Source organism: Lichenostomus cassidix, chromosome Z (genome assembly GCF_008360975.1).
Source record: "Lichenostomus cassidix isolate B80296 chromosome Z, HeHo_3.0, whole genome shotgun sequence".
NCBI classification, from domain to species: domain Eukaryota; kingdom Metazoa; phylum Chordata; class Aves; order Passeriformes; family Meliphagidae; genus Lichenostomus; species Lichenostomus cassidix.
In genome coordinates this window covers 35,934,798-35,952,863 of record NC_139511.1, presented here as the reverse complement: position 1 = coordinate 35,952,863, position 18,066 = coordinate 35,934,798, and the positions used below count along the sequence as shown (strand labels likewise).

The window sequence follows — 18,066 nt, the reverse complement described above, 5'->3', positions numbered from 1 at the left end:
AAACATTAGCAGGAGAGGTGTGAAAACCAAAAAAGCAGGTGCAAAGGTGTTAGGTGTCAGAGGAGATTCTTGGAGGCCTTACTGCTGCAGGAGTTCTCATAAATGTTTAAAGAGACGAGGGGCTAAAGAAGGACATGGATCTATGTTAGGAAACAGGATTATGCAGTTAGGCACAGGAAAGTGTGTCAGTTGATCCCACTCTTGACACTGTGCTTCCAAAGCCTTCTAATTAATATAGCATAATTTTAAAACCACTTCACTATCAGAATAAGTCAGCAGCTAATAATAACAGTCCACTTCATTGGAGATCTGACCCATGCTTATCTCCATGCTGTGGTGCCAGTGACCTTTCCTTTACCTTTCACATTAGTTCTGTAAAAGTAATATCACCTTTCACAGTCTGAAATGTTTTTGTAATGGGGAATGACAGACAAGTAGTTTTACAGCATAAGGGAAGACTTAACAATGACCAAAGGGGCATAATGTGAACACTAAAACATGGCTATATTATTACAAAAAGCATGAATCTAACTGTGAAAGAATTCTGTGATAGGAAAGAGTATTTGGTACTGTTCCAGCTCTGCTTTCTCTCAAAACAGCTCTAAATCTCTTTGAGAGCAAAATAGGCTTTCAAAATTCTGGTAATATATCCTCCATTCATCTGTGAGATAATCTGAGGCGGATTTTATACAGCAACTGAATAGAAGCAGAGAGCAGAACAAATACACAGCACTTTCAGATCCGCATGTTTTGTCTTGCAGAAAAATGTCTCTAGTGCCAACATTCATGGATTGATGAGAATCAAAATGGAGTTGTAGCTGAACAGAGAGAAAAGCATGTTATTTATTTTTCCATAAAGTGCAGCTAATGAGAGGTATCTTTTATTCCATAAGAAGAATAAAGTTGGAGAGTATAATTGAAATTAATGTGTTTAATTTATCACTGAATATATTCCTATCAGCTGTTAACTAATTATAGGTAGTTACATGATTGAAAAACTTTTCACAACAGTAAAAAAAACTTGGTGAGGATGACTGTGATTTTTGTTCATCATCATCGTCATTGATCAGTTGGAAAGATATAAAGACAGACAGCCAGATCAGTTGAAAGTAGACATCATCCCACAATTTTTTTTATCTCATACAGAATTCAGGTAAGATCTCTGCTTTACTAGTCCTGGACAAAAGAACATAGAATTATACCCAATGTAAAGTGGAAGAGATGTTGAATTTGTGAGGGAATTCAAAGAAGGATATGTCCCAGTGGTCCCTGCTTTACTTATTGAGGAGATGCTATCTCACAAGCCGGGGCTTCTGTCATTCAAAACTGCAGTACAAAGCAGGATAACTCAGGTTAAGAAATGAATGGCTGGAAATCTCAGAATAAATACAAAAATAGAGACTTTTCTTCACCTGCTGTTTAGACTACCCATCTATTTCACTATTTTGACTTGTCACAGAGCTGTTTACTACTGATGGAGTTTAGAGGAGATGTGTAATTTTATGAACAACAAGAACAAAAACTTATAGAGGTCATGGAAAGGTTAAAACATGGCTTTGCAAGAATAAGATTTCCAGACTTCCCTTATCTTTTACTTTGCAAAATCAACCTTATACATAGAGACAGCAAAAAAGTTATTGAGATTAGCGGGCCTAATGTGATGCTTCAGAGCTCTAGAACGCTGGACTACATTTTTCAAAAAAAGGGAAGAAATGAAGAGGTTACAAGAAAGACAGGTCATCTTAAATCTCAATTAATTTCAATAACATAACTGAGGTCTTGATAGACTTGTTATATTACACACCTGGAGAGGTCAGCAGCATCTCAAGACAAGAAATCAGGAAACTTGTGTTGTACTTTCTCTGATGTACTTTTTCACCTTAGTATGTGACTTCCTGCCACTGTGTTTCTGTTCACTTTTCCCCATTTATTTTTATTGACTGTTAAAGGTATTGAAATAGCACAAAAGAGAACTTTTAACATGTTTTTTACAGCATAGCATCACGGAGATTTATTTGCAGATTTTTGTGCTGTGGTAATGATGACATCTGTACAGTAATAAACCTTAAATTGTAGATTTGCTTTACAAAAAATTCAACTTTTATGAGCTTTGACATTTGAAATCTTGATAAGAAGTATTATTCTACTAGAACACTGGTAAGATGTTTGTGCTATATTCTGAGGCTGAAAAAATTTGAACTGTGCTTCTTTGGACTGTGACATAGAGATACAGGTTTTCATTATTTGGGTAAATATAATTTTCCTCAGAATTCTGCAAAGTTATTAAAAAACCCATGTTGTTGCAAATTTTAGAATCTAATTGTATAGAGGTTTCATTTTATCAAGAGGTGCCATGCCTTTTAGTTATGTTGCTCTTGGGAACAACATTGTGAAGGAAAAATACATAATGAGTTACCGATTTCTTACTCAATTGTTCTAATATTTACATTTTTTTCCTAATAATGATTTTGGTCTTTCAGAACTACTGTAGCCCAAAAATTTAATGAAAATAACAATGTATTTCCATTCTGTTATTATCTATTGTTCATCTCTGAATCCCATATACTATTATAATTTACCTTGAGAAAAAAAGGGAATTATGGTGTTTTGTAAATAGTGTTATTTTATTTATTGGGAAATAATTTGGGGGTAATCACTGTATATCGCATCACATATATATCCAATTATTTATTTGCTTTTTTGACCACTAATGCATAATGAACACAACACTTACATGAAGTTACTTTTTTCATCTTTCCATCTTTTCCCAGGTTTCAGTCAGTTTAAGAAATGTTCCTGCATTAGCTTGTACTTCTCTGTATTAGATTTTATTTGTGGTAGTGAAAATCTTGACAGTTTTAGATGCTTGCTATTAATAATAAATGTTACTCCTACGTATTTGTTCAGCAGTCATACTTTCTTTTGTTATATTCATGTTTTATATGCTCCAAGCATTATATAGGTATTTGTAAAATGTCATGGTCATAGAAAATATTATCTGATATTGCACATGATATACACAAGTATGTCAAAGATTTTTTGTTTTACTATTAAAAAATTATTAGGGCTATGTATGCCTCTAGCAGCGGTGTGTAACTAAACAAAGATAAGTATCTTGGTTGCAATCTGAAGGGAATTGAGTAGTAAAACATCTGTTTGTAAGCTACTTATATTGATATAGGGCATAGAAGTTAAAGTGTAAAATGTATCTGAGCTTATACTGTTTCGGTACCATGAAACCTGATTCTACACAGTTTATCTCCTGAACAGCTACTCTGGGACAGGCCAGATGACTGATTTTGTTAGACATTTTTTCCTTGTTGTTTAAGAGACATAGGACAATATTTAGCAATCCAGGGAATTGCACCAACAAGCTCTTAGAAAGTAGCCAGATATCTATTTGTACAAAAAGACTGCCCACTGGACAGACACACAACCTATGTGCCATTCCTTAGCTTTCTTGTCCAAGTCAGAAGAAGACCTCTCGCATGTCTGATTATTTTACTAATATTAGCTTTATTTTCAATTTTTTTGCATGTTTGTGTCAAAGCAAGACATAAAATGTCCTAGAAATACTGTTATAAATTAGGGAGAACAGAATCCTTTGGGAAGAATTTAGCTCAATATTTTTCCTATTAGCTTTTTCCCTACCTGAAAGAAATTATATAAAAAGCCCAAGTGTATCTAGCAGCACTATAAGAAAGGAAAGAGGAGGAGGGGGAAAAATTTGCTATAATCCTGTCAAGCCACAAGGCAGTGACATGTTTTGTTAAATTGTTGTCAGAATTCTCAGTTGTAGGTTTGTGTACTATCAGTGTCATACACATGTGGTCTGTGGAGTTAAAAGAAAAATAATTTTGATGATGGACATTTTACAAAATTATGCTTGACTAGATATGGTTTAATTCCAGACCAGATATGTCACAATGTGCAAAGTAGTCTTATCTTCATTGTGAATTTCCCAAATCTGGAGATTTTCTTTATGAATCTCCTGCTTCAAGAAAAGACAAATCCAGATCCGAGTTGCAGGGTTCTCATTCTGGTAGAAAATTTTTCAAAACTACTGTAGTGCTCAGCACCACAACTGGCAAGAATCTTGTGCATTTTGGTGAAGTTAATCTGTGATGAGACAAAAAGTATTTCCACCATTTCTGTTTGCAAAGCAAAAGCAAACAGCAAACCCATAGAGATGCTTATTCTTGGTATCATAAAGGTGGGTCACAAATTGCAAACCTTCTGACCTCTGCTGCTGAAGTAGAAATGTCTTTTCCCCTTAATATTTTGTCTTCCACTTAATTTATTAGCAAGCTGATTTCTGACTGACATTTCATGAAAGTCTTGTTTCCAAGCTTATCAGGCTATCTCTGCTCAGCCTGGGGTAGAATACATATTGTTGCCCAGCCCCAGTATATACAACATAAAATAATTTCATCAGTCATCAAGATTGGGTGACTGTAACAAATTAGAGCTACAGAAGTACATTCTTAGTTTTATGTCTCTGCTTTTCTTACACAACTTTCCTAATTATTTATTTTGCATCTGTCAATATTGCCTCATTACCTGGTTCTCTTCTGCTGATACTACTTCTTCAAACACCCTTGATAATTTTTGCCTTTCAAGCGAATGGTTCCTATTTTATCAGTGTAAAACAAAACAGACAATATATTAGAATTCTTTATTTTAGCTGTTACCTTTGTTTATAATATCCTTTTTTAAGTTGCTACAGAATAAAATTTTCATATATTTTGGATGTTCTTCCCATGCCCCAATTTGGGAAATATTGATTTATTCTGGGTTTCAGAATGAGCTTAAATGAGCATACTCAGTTTTGTGAATGAAAAGGGTAACTTCACAGGGTGCATTCTGTCATCACGGCAAACCAGAATTGTTGCACATCCTTAAATTATAATTAAGATGGCACCATTTGAATAGTATTTCTTGCATTGCTATGCATCTTGAAGAAGAAATAAAAAAAATGTTTTTGGCTTTGTCTCAATTCTGCTATGAAAATTAGCAATATTGATCATCTCCTGGTGATGGAACAGAATATATCTTCAAAGAGTTGTTTAATAGGTTCAAAGACACTTGTCTCCAAACATCCTGGCTAGGTCAGTTAATGCCCATATGCTACTGACATTGCTGTTCTTCCTGTTCTAATGTTTTTAATTAAAACATATGAAGATTGCACTCCCAAAGCGAGGTACTGGACCTATTTAAGTTGATGAAAAATCTATAACTGACTTTTGGTAGAGCCTAAATTTCCATTCTAATATGTGTCTTTAATTTACAAGTTTTGGAAATTTGAAAATGAGATGACTTTGTGATGGCAAAGTGAAATAATATATGCAGACTGTGTGGAGCTGCAGCATTAAAACTATGAAAATTTAATGTAACTAATCAACATAAATTTATTTTTTGCGACAGAAGATTTGTTTTTGCTTTAGTCCGGGAAATCATTAACTGGGTACATAATTTCATACATGTGACTCTTCTATTGGCTTGGAACAACTCCTATACTTAGACTTAAACACAAGTCATATTCTTAAGCATTTTAACTGTGTGGTGATAGTCCTGCCCTTATTGGTATGTCATTCTTCAATCACCTGTGTATAATCAATAGCTGATATTCTTGTGAATATTGCATATGTTTTATGTATTGCATATACTTTGTGGATATTGAATAAAAATGATTTCTTCATTTTTTGTAGACTTGATGAAAGATTTGTGCATACAAAAACCTGCTTTAATAATAAACAAAGTCCCTTTCTATGAACTTCTAATGCTTAGATTATCATAGCTATAATTATCTATCAGACATTAAATAACATTTAGTTGTTTGAATGATGAAATGATGAAGAGTGAAATGGGACAATGTTTAACTTCCAAGTAAACAGTTTGGCATAAGGATAAGAGTGTCTGTTGGTGGATTAACGCTACAAAAGATTTAGAATTTTAGCGTTGCAAAATCAGAATGGTGCCATTGTGGTGAATGCTTTCTTCCACTTACATTTCTTGGATATAGCTTATGAAGGTATCATGATCCAATTAGTGAGAAATGCCTCTCCCCTCATTAAGGTGCAAACATGACCATATGTTCAAGTCAACAACACAGACTCTATTTAACAATCAGGGTGAAGTAGAAAGAAGGAAATGGAAAAGGCAGAGGTGGGAAAGGGAGAGACAAAGTAGAAGAGAGTTACCACCCTAAGATCCAGAAGCATCCCGTTGGTCCTTCACCCTGGACTTCTTTGTGGTGGGATTCCAGAGGTCTTTCAAAACTTTTCACTATTTATATGTTTTAGCACGCAAAGAAATTAAAGTTCATTGGGTCATGGTTCTCTTATTCTACTGGTTAAATGATTCCCTCACTTCTGATGGCAGTTAGTCCACATGCACAGTTTTTCTCTAGTTTTGAGTTGGTGGGTTTCTTGGATTGCTGTGCTGTGAGTTGGTGCTCATGATATTCCCCTGACAGAATTACCTTTTACCCAGATGGAGATGATTTCTCACAGTTGTCTAGTTGGCTTTCCTTGGAGCACATAAATTTTGCATTCTTTGTGGTCCTCATCAGTGATAGATCCTTCTCCCCAAACTTTATTAACTTCCCTCTAGATCTGAGATAACACTCAGACAGTAACACCACCTTTATCTTAAGCTCCTGCTTAAGAGCTTAATTAACTGCCCAAGCGGTGACTAAATTTACTGTCCAAGTTCCAGGTATCCACAGAGGCATATTCAGAGGGGCTTTGATGGTTATGGATGCCATCCATCCCACAACTTGGGCTGAACTTTTTTTTACTTGTGGTAAGCACATGAGCAGTTGCTTCTTTACACAGTTTACCACAGTGTGAAATTTTTCTGTCTGGATGCACTGCCCAGGATGTACTAGCCAGATCTCAGCTCCATGAGGCCTGGAGTTAGAGCCATCTTGTCACTCCAGTCTGTGCTTATCTCATGGCAAAGTCCTTCTGCTTAACTGTGGCCTTAACAGTGCTTGAGACAGGCAACTGTTGTCTTTAAGGCATTACACAAGATGCCACCAAAAGAAATGCTGTTTGATGTTACATATTTTTTGGCTTTTGTCACAAAACACATGAATTAGTACAGTGTTTCTAAGTGGTTGGATTGACTGTTGAATGCCTTTGCCTCATGAAGTTTAAGAGTCCAGTTTGGAAGTCTGATGGTGAACTGGTCTATGAAGGTACAAATATATATTCATGAAAGGTATCTTCTGCCTCTAAAAATTCTTGTATTAAGTTTCTGTAATTGCTGCTTTTATCCATGAATGTCAGTGAGATTATAGAAGAGGTTACACAGCTTGATGAAAGCAAAGATAGGGATTTGGTTTGAATGAATGATATTGAAGTGGGCAACTGTGCAGTATACTCCTAGAGTGTTTCTTTGTCAAATATATCTTACTGCGTTCAGTGGGTTAATGAGTGCCAGTCCATGAGAAACAATATATGTGATAGCCTATACTACTGAAGTGGTAAAATTTATCTTTGACTTCATTGAGTCTGAAATTTCTGGGCAAAAGTGCATTTATAATGCATGGATAGACATTTCTAGGTTAATCCTTTGCATGTCTTGTCATGCATTGACTTTGATGGGTTGGTCTTTCCTGTGCTTATATGTCACTGAAAAAACATGATATTTTAATACAACATTACATCTTTTAATTTGTTGGTGCTAAGGTAAATAAGCATGGAACCTTATGAGTAAATACCTTTCACAGCAAAAAAACAGAAGAAAAATAAAATCACACCCATTAATCAAATAATGGTTTAGTCCAGGATGTGGTGTCCTTTTCTTTCAACTGAAGGTCTAACTGACAGAGAGAAAAAGAAGCAGTGGAGCTCTACAAAGTTATCTGGATTAATTCCATGAACAAAATTATGGAGATAAGTAAAATGGTGCAGTTTGTCAAAGAAAAATGACAAGAATGATTAAACATAAGTACCACAATAAGTCTGTCCAGGTAGCTAGACTATTAAATATAGCTATTTATTTTAAAAAATGGAACTTGCATAAAGCCTATATACTGATTGATTCAAAGTTACTTAACAAAGGAAAAGAATAAAAATCAACATCAAGCAAAAATAAATGATAACATAAAAATGATAAGGGAGCCATGCTTGTTTGAAAATGATACGTTGTAAAAAGTGCAAAAATCCATCAGTCCTTTAAGAAGAAATAAAATACAGTGTTTTCTTTAGAAAATATAATACACAGATGCCGTAATTTCCAATGCATCATTTGTCATAGGCATTTCTTAGTAACATATCATGAAGAGATTAAATTAAAAACTCCATTAGGTTTCAACATACTCTAGAAAATTGAAAGGTTTTGTTAAATATTACCCTAAAAGTACAAGTACTGAGGGCTTGCAGCATACACAATATAATCATGGCTCTAAATGTTCTGTGGCATGCTGAACCAAAATTTGCATGGATAAAGTAGATGGCCCTAAATTTTGCTAGCAATTTTTGATGGGAACACAAACTCCTGAAAAATGTATATTTTAATCTAACCTAGTATTAAAGTATTATACCAAAGTACTTACCATACTATTTGAAAAATGTAAGACAAAACTATATTAATTGAAAAGATAATACTGTTATGTTAAAATTGCTTATAATATTTAATTCAATAAAGAACTTTCAGGAAAGCATATAAGACTAGTTACTGTTGTTGAAGGAATATAACCTTACCATCTAGTGTTAATGTTACCAAGTTGTTTCAGCATGACAAGTGACTGCAAAGCAAGTGACTGCAAAGCAAAGTGCTTAGGAACTTGATTGAACAGTAAAGAAAGTATATTTTAATATATATCTGCTACTCTGTATTTAGAGATTGTGGTTTTTTCCTTTGGGGATGATTTGAAAGCATTTTGGGTGGCATTTAAGCCTGTGGGATCTTGTTTTAATTCCATATTTGCAAAATTTTTGGGAGGAGAGTTTGTTGAAATATATGTATCAGCAGTTTTAGTAAGTTGTTCTGAGTCCAGAGAAACTTGAAATATTTGCTTGGGATTTGAAATTATGATGATAATTTGAAACTGCAAAGTAAATGCAGTATAAAGATGGTGCAAGTTGTTTTCTGTGCTCTCGTTATTACAATCTAGAAGAGTTACTGTGTTTTCCTTGTTCAAAGAGAGGTTCTGTTTTTTCTGGAAAAATGAGTCAATACCTGGAAAATTTACAGATGATGAGTGAGTGTTCATTTCTAGTAGTCAGTCCCCAAAATGACAAAATGGTTTGAAAGTAAGAAGTGTCAGAATAAAATGTGTGTTTGCCTGCTCTGAATCTGTAGTGAGACATGTCCATGGTAATGACTCACCAGGACTGTTTTAAGACAGTGGGGGAGATCTTGAAATTATACCTTTGACTTCAGAAACTCCGAACCTCTATTATGTTTTTGAAAGATAAACTTCATTGTGTAGTCATTTGTAATAGGATAGCTTCAATAAATCTCCCTGAAAATATTTCTCAAAATAAGATTTTACAGCTATATGAGGTTATAACTGAAAAAAACAAACGACAAGCAAATAAAACCCACAAAATCCCAACAAAACAAGAAACTTGTACTCCACAAACATCGAAAACCATCACCAAAAAGTCTTAAAAGAAACTGACTCTGACCATGCTCTGAATGTGAGCATTTTAAATAGCAAGGGTAAAATTAAGATGAAAGTCTGGCAGTATTGCAGTAAAAAGGAGTTTGGATAGATAATATAAAAACCCCCTAGGTCTTGATTCTTAATTATTAAAAAATAATTCCTAAGGATTCAGAATGTATCTTACTACTTTCTAATTTTTTTACAATTTATCCTTTCCATGTGTTTGGCTCATCTTGGAAGTGGAAAATGTGTCTGGTTTGGGGTTTTTGTTTTCTATATTCTAGGATACCTTCAGGCAAAGACCAAGGAAATTTTTTTGCTACTTTTTCTTCTGTATCACATTCTGTAGAATTTGTTTGTGATGGTGACAAATTATTAGAAGCTCAGAAATACAATTTCCAGTCTACAATACTTTTTTGGTTAACATTTATACTTTGACATTCACTTTAGCTAGCTGCATAGTTTTATGAACACTGGTAGAGTGCATAATTGATTCAGCACTCAGAGAGTTTTATTTAACACATTAACTTCTTTAACAGGTATATTTTACATTAGTACTTAACCTTCATTGCACTAAATGTTTATTACTTAAAAATAGAATTCCTTTGAAAAATATTCCAATACAAATATCTAGTCTACTTTATTATATTTTTAGTTTACATTATGGAAGATATATTTTTAAAGATCATTGAAGAATATTGGGCCAAATTTTCTGTTGGCTTAAATTGATAGTTGCATTTTCTAATCTTGTCCTAGCATTACACTCTCAGTGCATAGTAGAGTTGTAGTGAAGGGAATCTACGTAATTTTGATAGGGTTATCAAATCTCTGATTTTGAGAATGGTAACCTAGAATCTATTAGTTATAAAAATTGTGTTTTGTCACTTCAGAACCAAGTAATTTTCTGGTTGCAGGCTTGTCATCTAAACCTGTAGGGTTTTAAAGAGTAAAAATTTCATTCAATTCCCTGATGCTGTTAGAAAGGTGATGAACAATTTGGGAGGTAGGTATTTCTGAATTCCTTTTTTCTATAAAATGATGATTAAGAGATAGGGCTGGCAAAAAAGTTTGAGTAAAAAAATAATGAATTCTTATCTTTCTAAGTGCTTTTAGAGGAATAAAAAGGATTGATGAATGAAATGTCTTCTTGTATTTGCAAAAAGTAACTAAAATAAAGCACCACTTCTTTCTAGCTAAGTAACCTGAAACAACTCACATTTGTGGATGTGTCAGCAAACAAGTTCCATTCTATTCCAATTTGTGTACTCCGGATGTCTAATTTGCAGTGGTTGGATATTAGCAGCAACAACCTGAAAGATCTCCCAGAAGACATAGACAGGTAATTTGTGTTTTAATTCAATGACAGGTTTATGAACTATTAAGACAATTTAGAAAATAACAAGCTTCTGAGGGACACTGTTGATAGAGAGTCCCATTTAGAAATGTATCACATATTTTTGCGTGTAAACATTCACGTTATTATTGATGGACAAGGTCTAAGAACAAAAACTACTTTTTCTAGCTCATTGATGGCAGTCAGTTAACTAAACACATTTTCTGCTGCTTTCATAAAAATTTGTCATTATATCTGGACATTGTTTTTTGGGAAGTTCACCAAGTATACTCTGCCCCTGTTCCACCAAAGGGGTCTCATCATGTGGATTTGGCAGCAGTAAGCTTCTGGAGGGCAGATGGGGAGGAAGAAAAGGTGGACAAAAGCATATTTAAGTTACTTAAAGAGCCAGATAAACTTTGTTAGTAAAGCAGAAAAATATTGGTAAGATTCAAAAACCCTATTGGACAATCCTCCCCTTCTACTCTGAAGTATATGTGTATGAGTGCACATATACTTCTCTCCCAGTTCAGATAACCACTAGAACTAGTTTTTAAAAAAATTATACAAATCCTTTTAATGGGACTTGCTAGCCTGAGAAAACACTTTTCTTATCCCTGAGCTTTTAAATTCCCTCGAATGCTGTGGTGCCTTGGTTTACAAGACTTTACCTATGCTTAAAGGAAAAAACCCAAACGTACTAACTAAAGTTTATTAAACAATATTCTGGATTATTTATTGATCTGGGAATAGTATTCCCTGAGGCAGAAGAAACTTCACAGAAAACTCATTCAGCCTTAACTTTCACAAGGCCTTTTTTGCTGGGAAAAAAGACTTTTCTGGGACATTATGTAATCATAGATTTTTCTGACAGCAGTGCTGAAGGCTTAAATTGTGTTAGTAATTCACATGCTTTAGCTACAGATGACATTAACTTGTTATTTTTTCCAAAGGGATCTGACCAGAGATTCTATTAACTTCAAAGAATTTCTAAGAGGATATTTTTCTTTTATGGAAGTATACCCCCTCAACTTAAAGAACCTTTGTTTCCCCCTGTAAACTTTATTCCTGTAGCTCCAAATTATTTCCTTTCTACATTTTGTCTTCTCTATTTAGGACTGAGTTGCCAGACTTGATGTTTGAATATCATAATCAGACACCACAAAATAAGGTTTTCTTTGTTTGACTTTGGCATCATGTGCATTCAGAAGACTAGAAAACATCAGGATAACTCATGCATCAGTAAACTAATACTCTTATTCAGACTCATGACTTCAATGTCTGTGACATCAAAGAACCTCAATGAATTACCATTGTCTGTAATAGCATTACAATAATCTGTGATTAACAAAGATGAGTTGACAGTAAACTGAAGCCTTAATATTTTTGCCTGAATTCAAACAAATTAAATGGGCCTGATAAGCATAGCCTACAACAGTGTTTTAGGAATGGACTCTTCCAGTCAAATAAGAGAAATTTGTTTCATCAATTTGCTATGCTTCTTGTCTTCTATCTACTCCAAGGAATAAAGGCACAGACACAAATTCCTATTGCATTAGGAAAAGCCAGGGGAAATAAAGCAAAAGCTCCTGCACAAAACACTGTCATTAAGTTGATTTCACTGGGACAACTTGCAAGAGCCTTATGACCAGGAGCTGGTCTTTTTGTTGCTCCCCACAGTACTAATTACTAGTGAAAACCAGCAAATGGGGATGTACTGCCTGTCACAGACTTACCTAGTTCGTAGAAACCAGCATATGGGCAAAGGTGTGAGCTGGTGACCCGTATTTTTCATTAGTTCCAGGATGCACATGATGAAGCCTTATATCATGTTCTGTCAACATCGTCTGTATGAAAGCACAGTAAATCTTGTAATCTTTTAGCTTGAGCATGCTTCTGATTACTTGTCAGAGGTTTTCTATTAATATTACAATGCTGAACCATTACTGGAGATTTCCATTAAAGTTTATGAAATTTTGTGGAAGTAGGGGCTGAGTGACTTTTTAAGAAGCAAAAAATGTTACATGTAATTGCTTTTGTTACACACAAGATTAAGTGAGTATTAGTATCTTGGATAGATGTTCCTTTCTGAAATAAATATATTAAGTCATCTCTGTCTTTTACATTTCTACAGGTTAGATGAATTGCAGACACTTCTCCTGCAGAAAAACAAGTTGACTTATCTTCCACGGGCTCTTGTCAATATGCCAAAACTCAGTTTGTTAGTTGTCAGTGGTGATGACCTCGTTGAGATACCCACAGCTGTCTGTGAGTCAACCACAGGTTTAAAGTAAGTAAAAGTGAGAGGGAAAGATAAATGTCCTTAAGAAGATAAGGTAAGGTACACACAGGAGAAATGTTTTCATGAGGATCAGTTTCTACAAATTCTGACCCAATTTATATCAGAGTGGTAAAGGAGGTATTAAGAAGATTGTAAATTGCAGAGGATCTGCAGTCTTGTGATTTTCATCTGCCAGTTACCCATGTTATTTGTCTTTATGTTTAACTACTATTCCTGGGAAGACTGGGTGACAGTAGGTCGAATTCTGGAGTTGCAAAGCCATTCTTCAGAGTGGAACCAGTAGCCTGGAAATCAGCTGTTGATGAGTTCAGTGCTTCCAAAAACATCTTGATGGGAGAGGCAGACATGGCTAGTAAAATGTTAAATAAAGACACACGGGTTTACTAGTTTTTGCTGTGAAACACCACCTTATTGCTGCATGCAGGATTGGACTAAAAAGCCTTTTAATCTGGAATTACAATGATTTTGCATTTCTACAGGCAATACCCATGTCTTTGATTATGTAATAATTATAGATTCTATATGGGTCTGGCTCAGAGTGGAGTTAGCTCTGGATGGAGTTAACTTTCCTCATAGCCATCCTCTCTTAGGGCTGTTCCTTCCACTGGTGGCTAGAAAGGTGTTGATAACACACCCGTGATTCTGGCAATTGCCAAGCAGTGTTCATATTGCCCATCAACAGATGGGAAATTACAGTGTAGTCTGTCAGAAGTTCCATAATAAAGAAATATACTTGTTATTACAAAGAATGATTTATGTAGATAGATGGGGAAAAGATAAATCTGATCATTTTTGTATGGAAAGGGGGTTATAGAGAAAGTTCCATTTGAAATCTGTATTTCTAATAATATATGCATCCTAACAATGCCATAATGCAAAATTGAGCTAATGTTCTTCAGATTTCTCCTTCTGGCTCTGGTAGCAATTTCTAAATTATTGTTCATGTTGGCCAGTGACATTCAGCAGTCTGTACATATATTCTTGTGTTAATCTCTCTTTAGATTTGTAAGTCTCAAGGACAGTCCAGTTGAAACTATTGTATGTAAAGACACTGAAGAAATTATAGAAGATGAACGTGAACGTGAGCAAATTGAGAAAGAGTTTATGAAAGCATACATTGAAGACCTAAGGGAAAGGGGTATGTGTTAATTTGCAGTAAGCTTCTTGCTGTCTTGGATATAAGTGCAGACATACATTATGAACATTCATTTTAAGAGTGCAAGCAATATGCTCTTAAACTCTAATTGTCTTTTATGGTATTAAATAAGACTAATAGTGAAAAGGCCAAATCTGTTTTGTTAAAAGTTTGGACACTAAATAAGACCCTTGATATTGAAAAAATGTATAAAAAATTAATTGTGTTTGCATATTCCTTAGCCTGAATTGATTGATGATGCACACAAAGATTATTTTCATTGTCTAGATTTACTTACTTTTCTTGGGATTAGCATTAGCGATTTTGAATTCCTGAAGAAAAGTTTCTCCTCCTCGAAAAGAAACACAGTGTATATAGGAAAGGCTCTTTGTATTGGTAGAATATTCTTTGACAATATTATCCATTTCAAGGTACTAATTATATCATCATTGTACAATTATATAAAAATATCTGCTTTTATCTTCATTATGTAGTCCCTGAAACTTTACATATTACTTCATTTTGCCACTCTGTATTATTTGCCATAATTAAGAAACCGTTGATCACTTGAGTGTTCTTTAATAAAATTTGTTAGGGAAAAAGGGAGAGGTTTCCTGTGAGACAGAATACCTCATACTCTGTTTTAATTCCTTTCGTAGTTGGTGTGTAGAAAGGGCTTTTTGTGGAATGAGTCTTACATTAGCTTTTCATTCCTTGCATTTAATTTAAGTGGTCTATATAGCAGTCCTACAAAACATGTTACAAGAGAAATATAAAGAAAGGCCGCAGTTTGTGTCTTCTGAATACTTTTCATGTTCCCATGCTGAACTTTTGTTCCTTAACGTCTATAAGCTGTGCATTTGAGTATTGATTCTGTCTATTTCTAAATTGAAGTCTGCTATAAAAGCGCTGGATTCTGATGATGGTAACAGCAGTGGTAGAAATGGAGAGAAGAAAGGAACAGAGGAAAAACAGAGGCCATAATCTGGCTTTAGAGGCAGTCATAAAATATGTAGTGATGGAGCTGTATTTACTTTCTTATGAAAGGTGGAAGTCTGTCAGGCTACCTGAAACCTGCATTTGACTCTATTGAGAATAGGCCAGCTTTATGCTCTTCTGGGGCAAAGCAGCTCAGGGATACTCTCTTCTGCCTTCCTAGACAGAACTTGCCTCCCTGCTTTTTATGAAGAGGTTGGATCATGAATCACTTTTTATGTCCTGGTTCTGAAGTTTTGTGCTATAGATAATGCCAATATCTGCTTTTGAAAACCAGACTGAAGAAGGAATATCTTCTGTAAAATATGAACCAGCAGAATTTCTGAAAGATAGCAGAGAGATCATTTATAGAATATCTCTGAAATAAGACCAAACCCAGCTGCTTCTAGCTAAGGGCTCCATTTATTTGTGCTGGATTACACAACTAAAGTCTGAGATATATTTCTTTTTTCTCTTTTCACAGAGTCTACTCCTTCCTACACTACGAAAGTAATGCTCAGTCTCCAGCTCTGAAGATTAAAAGTCTCTAGATTTCTACTGAATATCCAAATAACTCGCTTTTTATCTATCTGAATAGTAAACACAGGAAAATGTAGATGGCCAGGATCACAACAAAATTATATTGAAATATTTATTTGTTACTGTAGTTTTTTTCAAGTGACTACAGATGTAACAAGGAGCAGTAGAACACGCATAAGATGCTGTTTCATATTTTAAGTCAACATATTTATTTTCAAGTTCACAGCAACAGCCACTAATTTGCATGTAGTCCTGCTGAAAGTAAATATTCACTGTGATAAAGTATACACAGGCATAGGTGAAGAATGAATTCATTGTATGTTGTAGTTGAAACAGCGCAACACAAAACATGATCTTAAGAAGAGATTTGATTTTATAAAAGGGGATAGACTGATTTATAAAATGAATGTAATCTGTTGTTTTCTTAAGACCAAATACACATTTAGTTATTTACAATATTCAAAATGAGAACACACCCATAGTTTGCATTTACTTTCTGTTCTATAATAAAATTATCCTCCTGGGGATTTTCAGTTTAGATAAGTTTCAAAAACTTTACATATTACCTGTTCTCCTGTTTTTTTCAAGCATATTATAAGCTTTTACTTGTTTGCAAATTCAAACCAATGTGATGAAAATTCCTGTGCTAAGCAGTCTTGTAGTATAGTAGAGTACTAAGAAAGATTTTAAGGCACTAAGCTGTGTCAGCTAACACTATCAGCAAAATGATGATACAGGTCTTCTATTAATGGTTTCAGATCACAGGATTTTGTGGACGTTTATTGGAATTTTCCAAGTTGTGTAAGAATGAGTTTGCTGGTAAAAAGTCATTTTGCTCGCTATTTAATAATCTCTTTATATATAATTATTTAAGTATATATAGAGTTTCATAGACCTAGTTTTACATGTACTTTTTGTTTAATAAAACAATCTTTTTAATCTAAAAATATTTGAGACTTTGAGAATTTAAAATCAAATTATACCCAATTTATAGAATTTAAATGGTCCTAAACTTATGACTGCAGGTAGGTGAAACAATATTTACATCTTTCTTTTTTGTTATGGATGAGCTATTTTCAGTTTTGTGCAGTAGAATGCCACTTAAGTTGTAATATTTGAGAAGCAAAGAATGATGGTTGTGCTCTTCAGGCTTCCAGATAGAAAAAGACTTTTGATGTTTTCTCTTTAACATTCTAGCATTCAATCTTTTAAAAGAAAAATAAAAAGTATGTGTGGTATTTATTCCCATTACACACTTCTGCAGTTGAATTACTATCAAAATGAAACACACTCAAGTTGGTCTCTAGGTGTTAATGCAGATTCTAAGCAAATTCTGATCAAGAAGAAAGCTAAAAAAATAAGAAAAATTGATATTGATCTGAAGCAGAATAATAGAAGACTTTTTTATTATTATGAGGAAACTGAAATAGGATAAAATAGTGTTAAAGTGGGCTTACAGAAATTAGGCTGTGTGAAACTACCCTGCCAAACTTTCTTTTATTGAAATTATAAATTTACTTGATTAAGTATTAGTGTTGGTGTAATAAACTTCTGTAAGACATCTGTTCTGATATTGCTTGAAATTCTATTTCTAGAATTCTGTCATTGTCTAATATGATCCACTGACAATTATAGGAATGGAAATCACAAAAGCTTTGTTTACAGAATGGAGTTGTATATTTACAAAAAACTAGGGATGCAAACATAGTTAAAAAAACAAAAGTGCCAGTGCAAAATCTACTATCAGCAGTATTGGATATATAAACAGAAAGTATTTTAATAGAGAAGTAAATACTAAAACTTATTTAGCATTGCTGCTAATCTTACTCAAAATTTTTTTTGCTGTTCATGGGTAAGAGTGCTACAAATAATCTGGGGGACAGTCAGAAATAAAAAATTGCATAAATAAAACCCATATATTTTGAAGTTAATTGAACAGCATTGTTCTCATGTTCATTTGCTTGTCAATGTTTATAAAAGCAAAATCACAGTGTAGAAGCAGGATTTTTTTAGTGGAGCAGGCAAATACAAAGGAGAAGACTAAAACTTGAATTCACATATCTTAAGTAGAAACAAAAGGTCTGTGTTTCCATAAAACTAACCATGGCATGAATTATAAAACACAAATTATCAATCACTAGCTATCTTTAAGTTCAGGTTAA

At 34.0% G+C, this 18,066-nt stretch overlaps 1 protein-coding gene across 1 annotated transcript in view; it reads left to right on the top strand.

The window, feature by feature from the left end:
- Window positions 1-17,465, top strand: part of LRRC2 (leucine rich repeat containing 2) — a 75,785-nt gene extending 58,320 nt beyond the window's left edge. The window contains exons 6-9 of the mRNA XM_085042254.1: window positions 10,813-10,958; window positions 13,087-13,242; window positions 14,256-14,392; window positions 15,849-17,465. Coding sequence (XP_084898380.1) covers window positions 10,813-10,958; window positions 13,087-13,242; window positions 14,256-14,392; window positions 15,849-15,898 — 489 coding nt within the window. The 3' untranslated portion in view covers window positions 15,899-17,465. The remainder of the gene's footprint in view (window positions 1-10,812; window positions 10,959-13,086; window positions 13,243-14,255; window positions 14,393-15,848) is intronic.
- Window positions 17,466-18,066: the final 601 nt, after the last annotated feature.